This window comes from Eulemur rufifrons, chromosome 8 (assembly GCF_041146395.1).
Source record: "Eulemur rufifrons isolate Redbay chromosome 8, OSU_ERuf_1, whole genome shotgun sequence".
Lineage (NCBI taxonomy): Eukaryota > Metazoa > Chordata > Mammalia > Primates > Lemuridae > Eulemur > Eulemur rufifrons.
The window spans coordinates 7,125,465-7,140,508 of NC_090990.1; the positions used below are offsets into that span (position 1 = coordinate 7,125,465).

At 52.2% G+C, this 15,044-nt stretch overlaps 1 protein-coding gene and 1 non-coding gene across 2 annotated transcripts; one reads left to right on the forward strand and one right to left on the reverse strand.

Moving 5' to 3' along the window:
• The first annotated feature begins 366 nt into the window (after positions 1-366).
• LOC138390991 (U5 spliceosomal RNA) lies at positions 367-482 on the forward strand. Its single transcript, XR_011234638.1, has one exon. It is a non-coding gene; the product is annotated as a U5 spliceosomal RNA (small nuclear RNA).
• Positions 483-4,788: 4,306 nt separating this feature from the next.
• Positions 4,789-11,062, reverse strand: KIAA2013 (KIAA2013 ortholog). Its single transcript, XM_069477341.1, has 3 exons — positions 9,840-11,062; positions 6,953-7,806; positions 4,789-5,523 (listed from the first exon to the last, which is right to left on the reverse strand). The coding sequence occupies exons 1-3, from the start codon at positions 10,870-10,872 to the stop codon at positions 5,506-5,508; spliced, it is 1,905 nt and encodes a 634-aa protein (XP_069333442.1). The 5' UTR covers positions 10,873-11,062; the 3' UTR covers positions 4,789-5,505.
• Positions 11,063-15,044: the final 3,982 nt, after the last annotated feature.

Below are 15,044 nucleotides of genomic sequence, written 5' to 3' on the forward strand. Positions count from 1 at the left end.
CGCCAATTATAAACCAGACGAAAATCAGACTTGCTCTCCTAGGCCCGGGCTCCGGTCTGCCCCCTGGCGGTGGCCTCTGGCGCAGCGCTAAAACGCATGAGCCGTTTAAGGTATTTCTGGAAACCGGCGCCTGCTGCCTGCCTAAGCTGCTTGTTATTTGCATACCCACAATGCATTGCACACTTTTTTTATTTTAAAGTACTAAATTCTCCTTTTTTCTTCAATGTATGCTCCAAAAATTTAGCTTACTATGGAGGAATTGCCTGACGGAAAGGCAGAGTAAAAAAATCTCTCTATGGAAAAAAATCACCACTACACTATTAGGAGTACCGCTTACGAGAGAACTGTGTGCCGAAAAACTTCGTTATGCTCTGGTTTCTCTTCAGATCGCATAAATCTTTCGCCTTTTACTAAAGATTTCCGTGGAGAGGAACAACTCTGAGTCTTAAACCAATTTTTTGAGGCCTTGCGCTTGCGAGGCTTATCTTGCTGTTTAAAAACAGACATTGGTTTATTTTGTTTTCATTAAGGCCTTTGGGGGGCTGTAATTTCAGCTTTTTTTTTTTTTATTGGTGTTTTGCATTTGATAACTGCAGAATTACTTCGTGTAAGCTTAAACGCTTTGTGTGTGCTTTTTGCGACATTGCACGACCGAGTGAAACCAGGACGCGAGCACGCGCCTCCTCGCCTGCCCCGCGTGTTTCTGACTGCGGACCGCGAGGAAGACCACGAGCCCGCATCCGGGCGCGAGGGATGCGTGGGGCGCGCAGCCCACCCCAGGCGCGAGTTCGATGACGCTCTGGACGAGGCGAATTCTCTAGCCAATGCCATTGGCCAGAGTTAGTCTCGCGCTCGCGCCCAGCTGCGAGGGGGCTGGGCCGTGCAGTCTCTCCTCCCGGCAGCGCTGAGCCCTGCAGGTGACCTGAGGTCCTGGGAGCGGAAGGTTGAATGCAGGGGAAGAGAACCGCAGCGTCTGCTCCAGGAAGCGGCTGACCGCCTTCCGTGGGCGCCCTTTCTCGGCCTCCCAGACCCCCGCTGGGGCCAGCTCCTCATCCCCTGGCACAGGGCCGAGCCCCGGGGTAACCGGGCTGTGCTGGCGGGGCGGCTTCCTGAGGCCCTTTGATCTGCGGTGCAAAGAAAACTGACCCCGGCTCAGAGGTCCGGAGGCGACTGCCCACAGCCCAGCCCTGGTCCTTGGGTCCCAAACCCTATCCAAACTGCAGGAGGGTCATTTCCCTTCTTTGCCCCTACGCCACCTGCGCCTCCCTGCCCGGCTCTGGTCCCTCACAATTAGGAGCCGGTGGTCCATGTTCTCTTTGGGCTGTGGGGGCCGGGTGTGTTTCTAGAGCACGTTTCTTTTAACTTGTTCGTGTTAGGGTCCCTTTGGCAAACCAGTGAAGCCTGTTGGACCTCAGAAAAAGATTTTGAACTAACAAAATACCTAGCATTACAAAGGAGACCAAATATATTGAAATACAGTTATGAAAATATTTCTTATTTTCATAAGAAGCCTCCAAATGATGGTCTCCAAATACCCCTTTCCCGGTCAAAGGAAGCGGGCTCGGAGAAAAGTATCATGAGCCCGGAAGTACACCAACTGGAAGGGGCTGCCAAGGGCCAAAGATAGTATCATTGGACCATCCAGAAGATTAATAAATACAATGAATTAAAACATACCAAATGTGTTTAAAGCCATGAGTTCATAAAATACTTTCAAGGAATCTGGCCAGTCCCCAGTATAGGGGGCTAGAGAACCAGTTCGTTATTTTGAACATCAATGAGTAAAGGGAAAGGATCAAAGGTTTATCCTGCTGTTCCTATATGAACTGCACCACTTGGTGACCAACGAATAGGTGAGGGAAAGTTTCTCATTACATAAGCATTTTAGCTAAAAAATGAAGAAGGCATGATATAATTAAAATATCACCATTTTGTCACCCCTAGATCCAACTAATGGGTCTAGACATCAGGAACTAACACACAAAAGGAGAGAACACTGGCTACGATATGCCTCCTGATGAAAGCACACACTGCTGCTGTAAAGTAGTCTTGCCAGGGAAAATCGAACAACTGAACAAGCCTCTAGATCTGACCACCGACTCACAGGAGCACAGAGAACAGGCACACACCACCGGGATGCAATCAGCAAAGTCCAGCTCTTCAGAACGAATCAGCAGATTTCTTCAACAATAAATTTCAAGGAAAAAAAGAAAAGAGAGATAAAAAGGAAACCTGTAGTTTGAAAGAGACTCAATGGGTGAACCTTGTTTGGATCCTGGTATAAACAAACACTGATTAAAAAACTGATTACATCCCAACACTTTGGGAGGCCAAGGCGGGAGGATTGCTTAAGGCCAGGAGTTCAAGGCAAGCCTGGGCAACATAGCAAGACCCTGTCTCTACAAAAAAATTAAAAATTAGCCAGGCGTGGTGGTGTGCACCTATAGTCCTAGCTACTTGGGAGGCTGAGGCAAGAGGATCGCTTGCGCCCAAGAGTTTGAGGTTGCAATAAGCTATCATGACACCACTGCACTCCAGCCTGGGCAACTGAACGAGACTCTGTCCCTCAAAAAATGTTTTAAAATAAATTAAAAATAAAGGTTGATCACATTTGTGAGACAGCTTCATTTTTTAATTTGGATATTTGATGATATTAAGGAACTATTGTTATTTTTTGGTGTGATTGTCACATTGTGGTTGCAAGGGGTTTTTTTTTTTTTTTTTTTTAGACAGAGTCTCACTCTGTTGCCCAGGCTAGAGTGAGTGCCGTGGCGTCAGCCTAGCTCACAGCAACCTCAAACTCCTGAGCTCAAGCGATCCTCCTGTCTCAGCCTCCCGAGTAGCTGGGACTACAGGCATGCACCACCATGCCCGGCTAATTTTTTCTATATATATTTTTAGCTGTCCATATAATTTCTTTCTATTTTTGGTAGAGATGGGGTCTCGCTCTTGCTCAGGCTGGTCTCGAACTCCTGAGCTCAAACGATCCGCCCACCTCGGCCTCCCAGAGTGCTAGGATTACAGGCGTGAGCCACCGCGCCCGGCCAACAAGGGTTTTTTTTTTAATACTTATATTGTGGAGGTATATACAGAAATATCCACAGATGAAATGACATTATGTCTTGGATTTGCTTCAAAGTAGTGTAAGTTGGAGAAGTGGATGGGAGTGTGGATAATCCCAGTGGGATGGTGGTTGTTGGGACAGGATGATGGGCACAGGTGCTGTCAGACACTTACACCTGCGCAGAGCTGGTGGCCGTGGCAACAGCAGGAGTCAGGGCGGCTGAGCGGACGAGATGGGGCCCAAGAGGCGTGCGTGCGGTGCAGGCAGATTTTTCAGGAAATTAATAAACTTCCAAACCAGCTTTTTGGCCATTGGGAAGTACTGGATAGCACGCAGTTAAATTTTCCACACCGGATCTCAGGCCCTGAAAAAGCAACTTGATAAAGCCTATTTGTGCCCCCAGCCCTAGGGGCTGGGAAGATGCTCCTCCACGAGCAGAGACCAGACCGTGCAGAGCAGACCCTGCAGGGTTAGTTCCGGGCCTCTCCTCCCTGGCAGGGTGAGCACTGCAGACATTGAGCATCGTGCAGAAGCCACCAGAGTGCTGTGGGAAGTGGTGCCACGTGGGGACTCCCAGGAAGCCTGGGCCTGTGTCAGCCACTTTGCATTCCCGCCTGCACTGGATGGCTGAGTGGCCTTGGACAAATCATCTCTCAAACTGGGATCTTAACTCCCAGCAACCTCCTCCCCCATAGGGCCATGTTGATGTAAAATGCAACATACATGGTGAGCCCTTAAATGACAGCTGTAATTTACAAATATTCGTTTGCTGAAATTCTAGTCATTCCGTAGGTAAGTATATCTCGGGCACCAGCTCCATGGGTTCGTTTTTACATTCATGGGAGCCTACGACATGCCCAGGTCGAAGTTCAGTGGAGAGTGAATGGGAGCCTTGAAGTGTGGCTCATTATCTAGCAGCTTCCAGTTTAATGGAACAACTGGAGAGCATGTCACATTGTCAGTGACAGCCAGGCGCACCCCACGATGCTCCCACTCCCTGCAGCAGGCGAGCCAGCCCATGCTCCACGCTGGAGGCGGCACGTCTGAGCTCCGCGCTGTCCAGACAGGAGGGGAGGCGTGTGGGCTGAAGCACCTGGGAAACCAGGCCCACCAGTAGGATCCCGTTCGTGCTGTCATAACCATCTGTTGTGGGCCAGACATTCAGCTGCTTGGCAAGCGGACCACGCTTCCTGTGAGTCATGCAGCTTAAAACCCTGCTTGGGAACTCCGGGAAACAGCCAAAACACTGGGGACAACCCCCAGGGTGACTGCCACACCCAGCTTAGTCCCTTCTTGGTCCCTGGAACAGACAGTTCCCTTCTCCCCACACAGAGGAGAGATCTGATCTTGGCAGAGCAGCGTAGCGTGCGCGGAAGGCCCACTGGGGCTTTTCTCTTGCAGCCATCCTATGGCCAGCAAAACCCAGGCTGTTTCGGGCAGGTAGGGAGAGAGGGCACCTTAAGCAGGGAAGGGACTAGGGTGATACTAGAAGCCCTCAACCAGCCCAGGCAGCTGGGCCACCCAGCACACCCCCAGGTGAGCAGAAAGGTGGCCACCAACACACATTCTGAGCCTACTCCTTTGAAAAGAGGTAGAGGACACAGGAAGAGAACTATTGTTTCTTTTCAGCAGGGCATGTGGCGTGTCCTCCTGGTTCAGATACTAGCGATGGGGGAAGATGTGATAAATGTCTCCAGAGGTTTCAACCACACACAAACCGGTCATGGAAGTTTGAAAGATATTTATTTAAAAACAGAACAAAAAAAGCTTTGGTATTTTAAAACCCAACAGTCATCAATCACTAGAAAGTTAAACACCTCCCCCAAAGCCCAAAGTACAAAACGACAGATCTCCACAGGCTCAGGTTAAGAAAGGACGTGCAAACCCTAGGATGACAACGTGACCCACACCCTCCCCGCAGGCCGTGCAGCCGCGGCCGCGGGGCCTCCAAACGCCACTGAGGCGGCTTAGATCAGGCCCCACTACAAGGTCACTATCTAAAGTGGATGCAAAATCCATCCAGCAAAATCCCAGTAAAAATAAATTAAAAATTCATTCAAGAAAGAGCACATTAAATTAGGAAAAGAAAACAATTTCTCCTAGACAAGAGTCTTTTCAAAAGAAGGTCTATTTCCTGGGACAGAAGAAAGGGGGAAAGTAGAAGGAGTGAGTTCAATTTCAAGTATTTGCCATTTAGGTTCATTTTATTGATTCGAAAGCTTACAAAAAGTCCACTGGCCCCTCCCCTCCCCTGGAAGTGACGACACTCGTTCCTTCCAATGCAAACTCTGGAGTATCCACACACGCTTCTGTGTCACTGGTTTCCCCCAACAAGGCACAAAGGGTGGCTGCTTCCAAAGGATCCCTTGTTCCTAGCAGCAGGACTTGCAGTGCTGGGTGTCTTGTGCAAACGGTGGCTGAGAGCAGGGCTGTTAGTTCACTCAGACACTGGGATCTTCCTGTTCAATTCACAAAACAAGTGATTATTACTCACTGCCAACCCCTGTGGCCAGCTACAGAAACATCAAGGGAAGCAGGCTATGGGGACAGCCCTGGCGGCACCCCGCCCAGGCTCTGAGCCAGCCGTGGAGAGAACTCTGGCCCCAGGTTGTGCGAGATTTTTTACCAGGGACTCAGTTCCCTGGGCTTGGCTATGGCATGGCCTAGCTGGAGCCCGAGTCAAGGAGGGACATGGGTCAGTACCCATGAAGGTGGTTGGCCCATGTCCCAACTGTGCGGGGAATAGAGGAGGCACTCAAGGGGATAGAGAAGCCACCAACCAGCAGGGAAAAGCAGCTGCCTGCTTAACAGAGACGGTAAAACCCACACAATGCAAATGTAACACCTGTTCCAGGACTGCTGGCCAAGGGAGGCGATCAGGGAAGGCCTCTGGGCATTTCTTTTTTTTTTTTTAAGCCAGTCAAATTTAGCAGTGGGGGGTCTGTGCATTTCTTTTTGATCCTACTCTCAATTTGTTCTTCAAGCTTGAGGAGCTCCGACCTGCCGCCCACCCTTCTGCTGCTCCCTTGGTCAAGCTCTGCTGCCTTGCCAGGTCCTGCTCTCGGGCCAGAAGCTAGAAGCCAGAAGCCACTGGCGTGTCTGCAGACGTGACGGGCGTTTCTCCTGAGTGGGATCTGGGCTCTGTGACTACACGGGAGCACAGAACCAGAGCCTCATGTACCCCTCTCCTGTCACTGTGGTTTGACAAGAGGACAGGAGAGGAGAGAAAAGAAGGGAGGGGAGAGAAGGGAGGAGGGGCTGTAGGGAGGAGGGAAGTGGGGGAGGGAGGAAAAGAGAAAGGGAAAGACAAGGGGAAAGGAAAAGGGAAAGAGAAAGGGAAAGGAAAAGAAAAGAGAAAGGGAAAAAGCTCAGCTACTCCAGAAACATCAACGCGGATCCCCAGGATGTGCTCCAGATGGCCCTCCCACAGCAACTGGGCCAAAATCAGGGCTTCCTGGGGGCAAAGATGTTTCAGGAAACTGCAGGGGAACGATACCATCCTGTTGTCCTGTGCTGGCTAGACGACCACCTCAGACTGAGGCCCACGGCTAGGGACTGACCCCCGAACACAACGAACAGGAGCTCAGGGGAGGCTGGGGTCGGTCCAGGGGTTTGTCGCAGTAATTTTTAAATGCTGAGATTGGGGGGAGGGGAGGACTGCCCTGGGAAACCAGCGGACTCATCTATTCACACCTGCGCTGCCGCGGTGGTCCCTGCCTTGTGGTCTCCTCTCGGAAGCCACTTTCTCATGTCCTCTCAAGACGCACTCGAGCGCCCACTCTGGTGCTGAGGGCCGAGGGCACCGGCTTCGAAGGACACCCGTTCCTGCCCGGGCCTCGCCAGGCCAGCTTGAGACACAGGCCCGAGGACCCGGCGGCGGCGTCCTACCTTACTCCTGAAGAGGGGCTTGGCTCCAGGCCCACAGTACTCGTTGTAGATGAGCTTGAAGAGGAAGAGGTGGAAGAGGGTGATGAGGGAGGCCACGCTGAACCAGAAGAGGAAGGGCAGCCCGGGGTCCTGCTGGGCCATGTGCTCGTCGTGGGCCAAGATGGCCTTGAGGTGCAGCGTGTGCCGCAGGTCCTGTAGGTGCGTGAGGTCGGTGGAGATGTAGAGCAGCGGCGTGATGGGCTGCGTCACCATGATGGAGAAGGTGTGGCCCCCAGGTGCCGAGGTCAGCTCCACGGGGTCGTCCAGGCAGCCCGCCTCGCAGGCGTAGATCTTCACGGGCTGGCCGCGCGACTCCACGGACACGTGCAGGTAGGGCTTGCCCTCAGCGTCTGCCAGCACGGCTAGGTTGATGTGGTCGTTCTTGTAGCGGATGCCGTGCAACGCGTAGCTGTTGTGCAGCACATCGGGGTCGGCCTGGAACTGGAGGTGGTTCTCCGTGAACTGCAGCCCCCCGAAGCTGAGCACCATGCCCTGCAGGATGCCCGGGGCGCCCACCTTCACCAGCCCCTTGCAGCCGCGCTTCTGGAGGGTCAGCTTCCACAGGTCGGAGAGCTGCAGGATCTGCTGCACGGTGGACAGCCGCCCCGGCCAGAGGTTCTCGGCGTGCATGGTGGCGTGGCCACTGAAACAGTGGTCTTCGTAGTTGAGTGTCGACTCCATCTGGTCTCGCTCCCTGTGGCTCAGGGAGGGGCTGAGCAGAGGGGCGGGAGAGCAGGAGAGCATGTAGTAGAGCGTCAGGTTCACAGTCAGGCCGGACGGCGTGTGGGCGTCGGTGATCTTCTTCATCTCCACTCCTGCAACACCACAAAGGCTGCCTGTTACGGGGGAAGGCACAGCTGGGAGGCAGGGGATACTAAACAAACATCGAAAGTGGCAGAGGAGTGAAACGTTCGGCCATAGTGACGGAGACAGCAGTTCCAGTCTCCCTCCAGTACAGGAGAAAGTCAGTGTGCCTGTCTTGTTCACGTGGCCGACTTGAGCCTGTGGGCCTGAAACCTAAAATCCTATTAAATGGCAGCAGGGCCTGCTGCCAGAGCTGAGAACACCACCAGCTTGGCCAGGACGTGGTGCCAACCCTATGGTCTGGGCCCCTGTGCCAGAACACTCTTCAATGCCCTGGCCAGGCTCAGGCCACGTCTCTGCTCCATCATCTCTCCCTAGTCCTTTAGCTTTAAATGACACCTCCCAAATTTGTATGAATTTGGGTATCATACCATTACCTCCCAAATGTATATGAATCCTAGACTCAAAGAGCTAACCACCTGCTTGGTGTCTCCACCTGGACACAACACATCTGACAGGCATTTTGAGCCTCACATGGTTTGAACTCTTTCAGCCCCAGAGCAAGCCCTCCTCAAGTTGTCTCCAAGCAACCACCGAAAACCCCCAAATTCAGAAGGCATCCCCAACGTCTCGCTCCCCACAGCCAGTCCACAGTAAATCCCAGCAGCCCCGGCTCCAAGACTATCAGCACCCACTCATGTCTGTCTCCAGGACCACAGCCCTGGTCCTGGCCACCTCCCCCTCACCTGGTCTCCATGCATCCACTTCTGCTCCCCAACAGCCTACACTCTGCACACGGCAGCCAGGGGGCTCTTTTAAAAACATACATTAGATCATGCCTCTGCCCTACTTTCTGTCCCTCTTGGAATAAAATTCTCTGTCCTCACCAAAGCTGCACAGCCACCCTCACTCTCTGACCTCATCTCCCAACACTCTCCCCTTGCCAGCCACACCAGCCACTCAACCAAACCTGCTCCTGCCTTAGGGCCTTGGCCCTTTCCCTTGCAGTCTCCAAGCCTAACTCCAAGCCTAACCCAGCCTGCTCCCAGATCACGTGCTGGCTGCTCCTTGCCAGGCAGGTCTCAGCTTAAGTGCTTCCTCCTTCGAGAGGCCTCCCTGACAAATGGAGCTACACCAAAGCCCCGCCCACCCCTCCCCACACTCTGCCCCTCCACTGTGCCCACCCTTGATCCCATACTGTAAATTTTTCTCCACAGCACATTTTATTCTAAAAAGCCATGTTGTTTAAATCTTCACTTTTCTAATGTCTGTCTTCCTCCCAACCAGAATTTAAGCAAGCACCGTGAGAACACGAATTCTGCTTTGTTCACTTCTGTGTCCCTGGCAGCGGCATTCATTAAATACTTGTTGAATGAACTAAACTATCTCTGAGCAACCAAACACAAGGGTTCAGAAAATTGGCACCCTGGACACTAAAATCCCTCTCATCCAGAATAGGTTTTTCTTTTCTTAAACAGTCAACAAGGGAAAGAGGTTTTCATCTGGCAGGAACATTCCAACCTGCTGAAAGAAGAGATTCTGCAACCTCCCCAGGAACAAGCTGCAGCCACAAGAGCCAGGACACACCCCGGCCCAGAGGGGAGCGTGTCAGGAAGCCATTGCCTTTTGCCAGGCAGACTGCAAACTGAGGAGAGGGTCGGGGATCCGCCTGCTGGTTTAACCTTTACAAACTGACCCTAAAATACTCCACTCTGTTCAAATCAGGCCTTACTTACAAGAACAAATTTAAGGCCTGACCTTTACACTCAGTTTTTCATTAAAATCTCATAAAAGCCTTCTGAGCTAGGTGTTATGATTATTGAATACAGGCCCAGAGAGATTTGATGACTAATTCAAGGTCACACAAACACTAAGTGGTTAAGCATAGATTCAGCCCCCTGACAAATGTCAAGCCCAAGTTTTAACCACCCCACTACCATCTTCATGGTCACCTCTGCAGACCTTGGAGGGACATCTCTAGGGTGGACCATGTGCACGCGGGTGCAAGGTGTGGACTGTGGACCAAGCACTCGCCAGGCCTCACCTGGACTGAAGAGCTGAGCCCAGAGGCGCTGGTGGTCCTGAAGCAGCTCCCCCGCCGGCATCTCCAAGAGCTCCAGCATTTCCTTCCGTGCCAAGTCCTGGAGCACCTTGAGCTCCTTGGCTGCTTTGCTTTTGAGCACCTGGGTGTTAATGGGGCCTGAGACATGCACAACCCACAGTACTGTCTCGTCCACCTGTGTCTTGGGAGCCACTTGGAGCCGGTTCACTAACTTCTTGGCAGCCACCACCACCAGGTGCACCAGCCCCGTGGAAGTAGGCGGGGACCGGCCTGAGTAAAGGAGGAACTGATGATCTCCAACCTTCTCCAGGGTACTGGTGAAGGCCTTGGGGACTGGGCTGGCAGTGGGCCCCACGGTCTGCAGCGCTGCCACGCGCTCCGTGGGATTGTTGAGTTGGATGTGCTGCAGATAGACGTGGGGTCGGCCACGGTGCGCCAGAAAGTCCTCTTGCAGCAGCACACAGTCGTGGCCAGACCCCGCGGCAAGGCCGGAGGCCGAGGCGGGTCCAGGGACGGCGACCGCAGGGCCGAGGCCCGGGTTCCCGAGCTGCAGGCAACGCACCCGGCGGAGCAGCCCCTCCCGCAGCAGCAGCACCGCCTCTCCAGCTTCAGCCAGCGCGCTCAGTGGGCGCAGCTGCACGAAGGGCACGAAGTCCGGCGCCACAGCGGGCTCCCGCTCTCCAGGGGTCACCCAGAGCCGGTTGGCGGCCACGTCCAGGGCCAGGAAACCGTTGGCCACCAGGGCCGGCACTCCAGGGCCCAGCGGTACAGCCTCGCCGCGCTCCCGCAGGCCGCGCCAGGCGCGGGTGGCCGCCTCCAGGCAGGCAGAAGGCTCGGCGGCGCCCGGCTTGCCGCGAGCCCAGGGCAGTAGGTGCAGGCCACCCGCCGCCCGCCGCGCCCCGGAGCCCCCAAACCACAGAAGCAGCAGCAGGAGGCCGAGCAGGCAGAGGAGGCGGCGGGCCCAGCTGCTCGACAGCAGTCCCGGCAGCCCCTTAAGCCGCTGCTGCAGCCACATCGGGCCGCCAGGCGCGGGCAAGGGCGCGGGAGCGGCCGCCGGGCCCGCCGCCCAGCCCACCGGCCCGGTCGCCCGCGCCTCAGTCCCGGGCTCCGACCGTGGCGACCACCCCGGCCCCAGCCGCAGCCGCCGCAGCAGCAGCCGCCACTGCTTCCTCCTTCTTCTCGGTTGCCCCCAGCCGTCAAACGACGCCGACCGTCAAGCGCTGCCGCGCCTTTTGCGACAGATGGAAAAGGGGAGGACGGAGAGAGGGGCGGGTCCGGAGAGGAGGCGGAGCCACCGCGGGGGCGGGACAGGAGCCGCCGGGGGCGGGACCATCCGTTCCCAGGCCTGAAGAGTGAAGTCCAACAGAGTGAAATCCAAGTGGGGAGGTCTGGGGAGGATTGGAAGCATCCAGTTCACTTGTTAAGAAAAACATCGAGACAGCCAAGCCGAACACGTGTTGAGCCCCGTTTGTTACTAATGGATTCAACAGCTTTAAGATTAAAAATAAAACCACAACTCTATTGTTTCTGTGCAAATGATGATCCTCACTGCAAGAGAACTTGGAACAGTATAGAAAAGTACAGGGGAAAGAAGGAAAGGAAGGAAGAAAGAAAGAAAGAAAAAGAAAAGAAAAGTAACCCCTGGAAACTAGAGTTTGTAAGAGATTTTGTTGACAATCTTCCAGACCTGTCTGGCTGCACATACACCACACGGGGACACAGATCCAGCCCAGCACTGTCAGTGTCTCTACCACACCTTATCATCTTGACATCAGCCCTGAGTTTTAACTTATTAAAAGACTCTAAAGTCTCATATTTTGAAAATGCTTTTAAACTGTAGGTCATCGATGCAAAAGAGAAATTTTGCTCTGTATCTTAGGAAAAAACTCAACATGTGCATGGGAGTGGACAATGGGCGATTGTTTCCGCTTTAGTTTTAGGACATTCCAAAGCCAGACAGTGCTTCCCAGTTGTTGGAAATTAAGAATTCATTTGAAGTGGCTTCTGGTGGGCTGTGAGCAGACACAGAAGTGTTTGTCAGAGGGTGCCTGTCCAGGGGATCCTACAGTATGCTTCCACTTTTTTAAAAAAAGATCATGGTCAAAACACAAACACAACATTCTAAATTCTCATTGGGAGTTCATATGCCCCACAGAATATGTTCATGAACACATGGGAATCCATGACCTCAGTTACTAATATATTATAGAAAGCAATCAATCCAGCCCCTTTGTGAGGCAAAAGTATTTGGGAGGCCCAGGGAGGTGAGCAAAGGACCAGCCAGCCTTGATCTCATCTGTGAAATGGAGATGACCAGAGAAACTGCCTCTGGTGGTTCTGAGGATAAATAGGTTCATGCACGGAGAGCAAGCATGATGCATGACACATGGTAAGTGCTCAGGTAAACCCATATAATTATTTTTGCTACAAACATTGGTGTAATAGACATATATATTGGCCCACTTCTGTGAATGTTTCTAGGGGAGCAATTACTGGAAGCAGATTCCTGGATCAGAGAAGGCTCCTTACTCATGCTCTCAACTTCCTTGCCACTCACTCTCAAACACCCCAAGGCAGGGTGGGGGGGCAGGGTGGGGGGGGTCTCATAGCCAAGGGTCAGCCACATAGTCACAGCAAAGCCAGGGGTTCAGAGTAAAGACCTGGCATCAGGCTGCCTGAGTTTCGCATCTTGGCCCTGCCCCTTGCTAGCAAGTTGGCTAACCTCCCGGGGCCTCGGTTTCTTTATCCATAGAATGGGGATCATAGGACAAAGTGGAATTGCTGAGACTCTAAATTGGACAAACACATGAAGGCTTTTGCACACTGGCTTAAATTATTTGTACTAGGAAACTCGAAACACCAGTACATGATACAATATTCAAAAAGCACAGGCCGGGCACAGTGGCTCACGCCTGTAATCCTAGCACTCTGGGAGGCCGAGGCGGGAGGATCGTTCAAGGTCAGGAGTTCGAGACCAGCCTGAGCAAGAGCGAGACCCCGTCTCTACTAAAAAAAATAGAAAGAAATGATCTGGACAGCAAAAAAAAAAAAAAAAAAAAAAAAAAAAAAATATATATATATATATATATAAAATTAGCCAGGCATGGTGGCACATGCCTGTAGTCCCAGCTACTCGGGAGGCTGAGGCAGAAGGATTGCTTGAGCCCAGGAATTTGAGGTTGCTGTGAGGTAGGCTGACGCCACGGCACTCTAGCCCGGGCAACAGAGTTAGACTCTGTCTCAAAAAAAAAAAAAAAAAAAGCACAAAAAGGTGAAGAGTGATGGTTACCTGTTCCTTGATATTCTTCCAGACATTGTATTTGCTTACAGATACATACATATAAGTCTAGATACATATATATTATATTTTTCCTTTCACAGAAGTTGTAGCGTATGATATATACTTGCATCTGACTTTTTTCACTTAAGGGAACATCTTGGAAATTCTATTATTGTTATTATTGCTATCATTATTATTATGGGGGGGCTCAGTCCCATGGGAGGTGACAACCCATGTGGCAGCACAGAGTTTGGCCACCCACTGAGGCCACTGCTCTTTCTCAGGCCAACGATGAATGAAAGTGAGAAAAGCCCCTCATGGCGCAAGGCAGCTCCCCTCCAGGCCGGCTGTCCTTTCTGCACCTTCCCAGTAAAACAGATTCCTGTGCCTTTAACAGCCCGCAGCATGTGCAGCACGTACCAGAGTAACATCTGGACAGCAGCCATGACTGGTTAAAGAGACAGGCCCTCCTTCTGGATGAAGCTTGAACGGGGTTCAAGTTCCAGCAGTTTAGTGAAGGGAACAGGACACAGATCCAAAGGGATACAGGACAGGCTATGCCAGAGTGAATCCTTTCTCTTGGAGAGGCCAGAAGTCTCTAAGATTGATTCCCCCTCCTGACTTACAGGGACTCTGAGGACTTGGGCCATGCATGAGACTCCCACTGCCCAAGGATTTTTTTCTATCCATAGTACATCATCAAGGTTCTCCTTGGACCCCAGCAAATGGAGAGTTAGAGCTGGGTTCCAGTGCTGCCTCCCTTACTGTGGTCCCACATGAGCTGTGTGACATCAAGCAGACTGCTTCACTTCTCTGGTCCCAGTTTCCTCATTTCCCAAAGGAGGATAGTACTGCTTACCTAGCAGGGCTGTCGTGAGCATGGAATGAGCCAGAGCTTTGAAAATTGATCCAGCCAACACATGCTCATTCTCCTCCCTCTGCTCATCCCGGCATTTCCTCCTCCAAACGTCTGGAATCTCAGTCTGCATCCTCCTGAATCCAAAACATCCGGTGCATTCTGGCACCAAGTCCTGTCCCCAGCTGCAGAAACTCCCAGCCCTGGGTCTCAGCTGGGAGGTAGAGGTCCTGGATTCTGCTCACGCCTCTTCCCCGACCTTGAGCTTGCTTCTGGGTGCCTCTGGGCCTCACCTTTACCATCCGTACAATGAGATGATCTCCAAGTGATTTACCCATCTTCTAAAAATAACATGTGTTGCCAGGTGCAGTAACACATTCCTGTAGTCCCAGCTACTCAGGAGGCTGAGGCCGGAGGATCACTTGAGCGCAGGGGTTCAAGGCTGCAGTGAGCTAGGATCATCGCACCACTGCACTCCAGCCTGGATGACAGCGAGACTCTGTCTGAAAAAATAAATAAGTAAATAAAACTAAAGTGTTAACTTTGTTCGAATTATACAAATAGTGTATGTGTATTCATTGAAAAAACAATAAAAATATAAATAAGAAAATAAAAACTACCTGCTGAAAATAATACAAGATATGTAAAATATATATATATATATATATATATATATAAATATATAAAATCATCCCACACGCTGGAAATAATCACTGTAAACATTTGGTTGTAATTTTCTTCCAGCATCGTCTCTATGCCTCTCTGCATTGACGAGAATATATTTTTGCTGAGTGGGTCATTTTGTATGTAGGGCCTTTTGCACTTGAGGTTCTGTGGGTGGTGTGTCCCTTGCTGTGGAAGTCTGAGCGCTGTGGGTTTCTCTCTTCCCACACCAATGCCTGGCCTGCTCTGTGCTGTTCACTGGCATCCAAGACATTCCTCCCCCTTCACTACTTTGCCCCCTCCAGGGGAGCCCCCTGCCAGGCTAGGGTTGCACCCCCTTCCCCCACTCCTCTGGAGCCCAATCTGCTGGGAAGAGGCTCCTGGGTCC

What these genes read in the sequence shown, in the direction of transcription:
- KIAA2013 (XM_069477341.1), bottom strand. Translation starts at nt 10,872, where the DNA reads ATGTGGCTGCAGCAGCGGCTTAAGGGGCTGCCGGGACTGCTGTCGAGC. An exon ending in GGCTCAGCTCTTCAGTCCAG is followed by an intron (nt 7,807 to 9,839) that starts GTGAGGCCTGGC and finishes GTGGTGTTGCAG; the next exon opens with GAGTGGAGATGAAGAAGATC.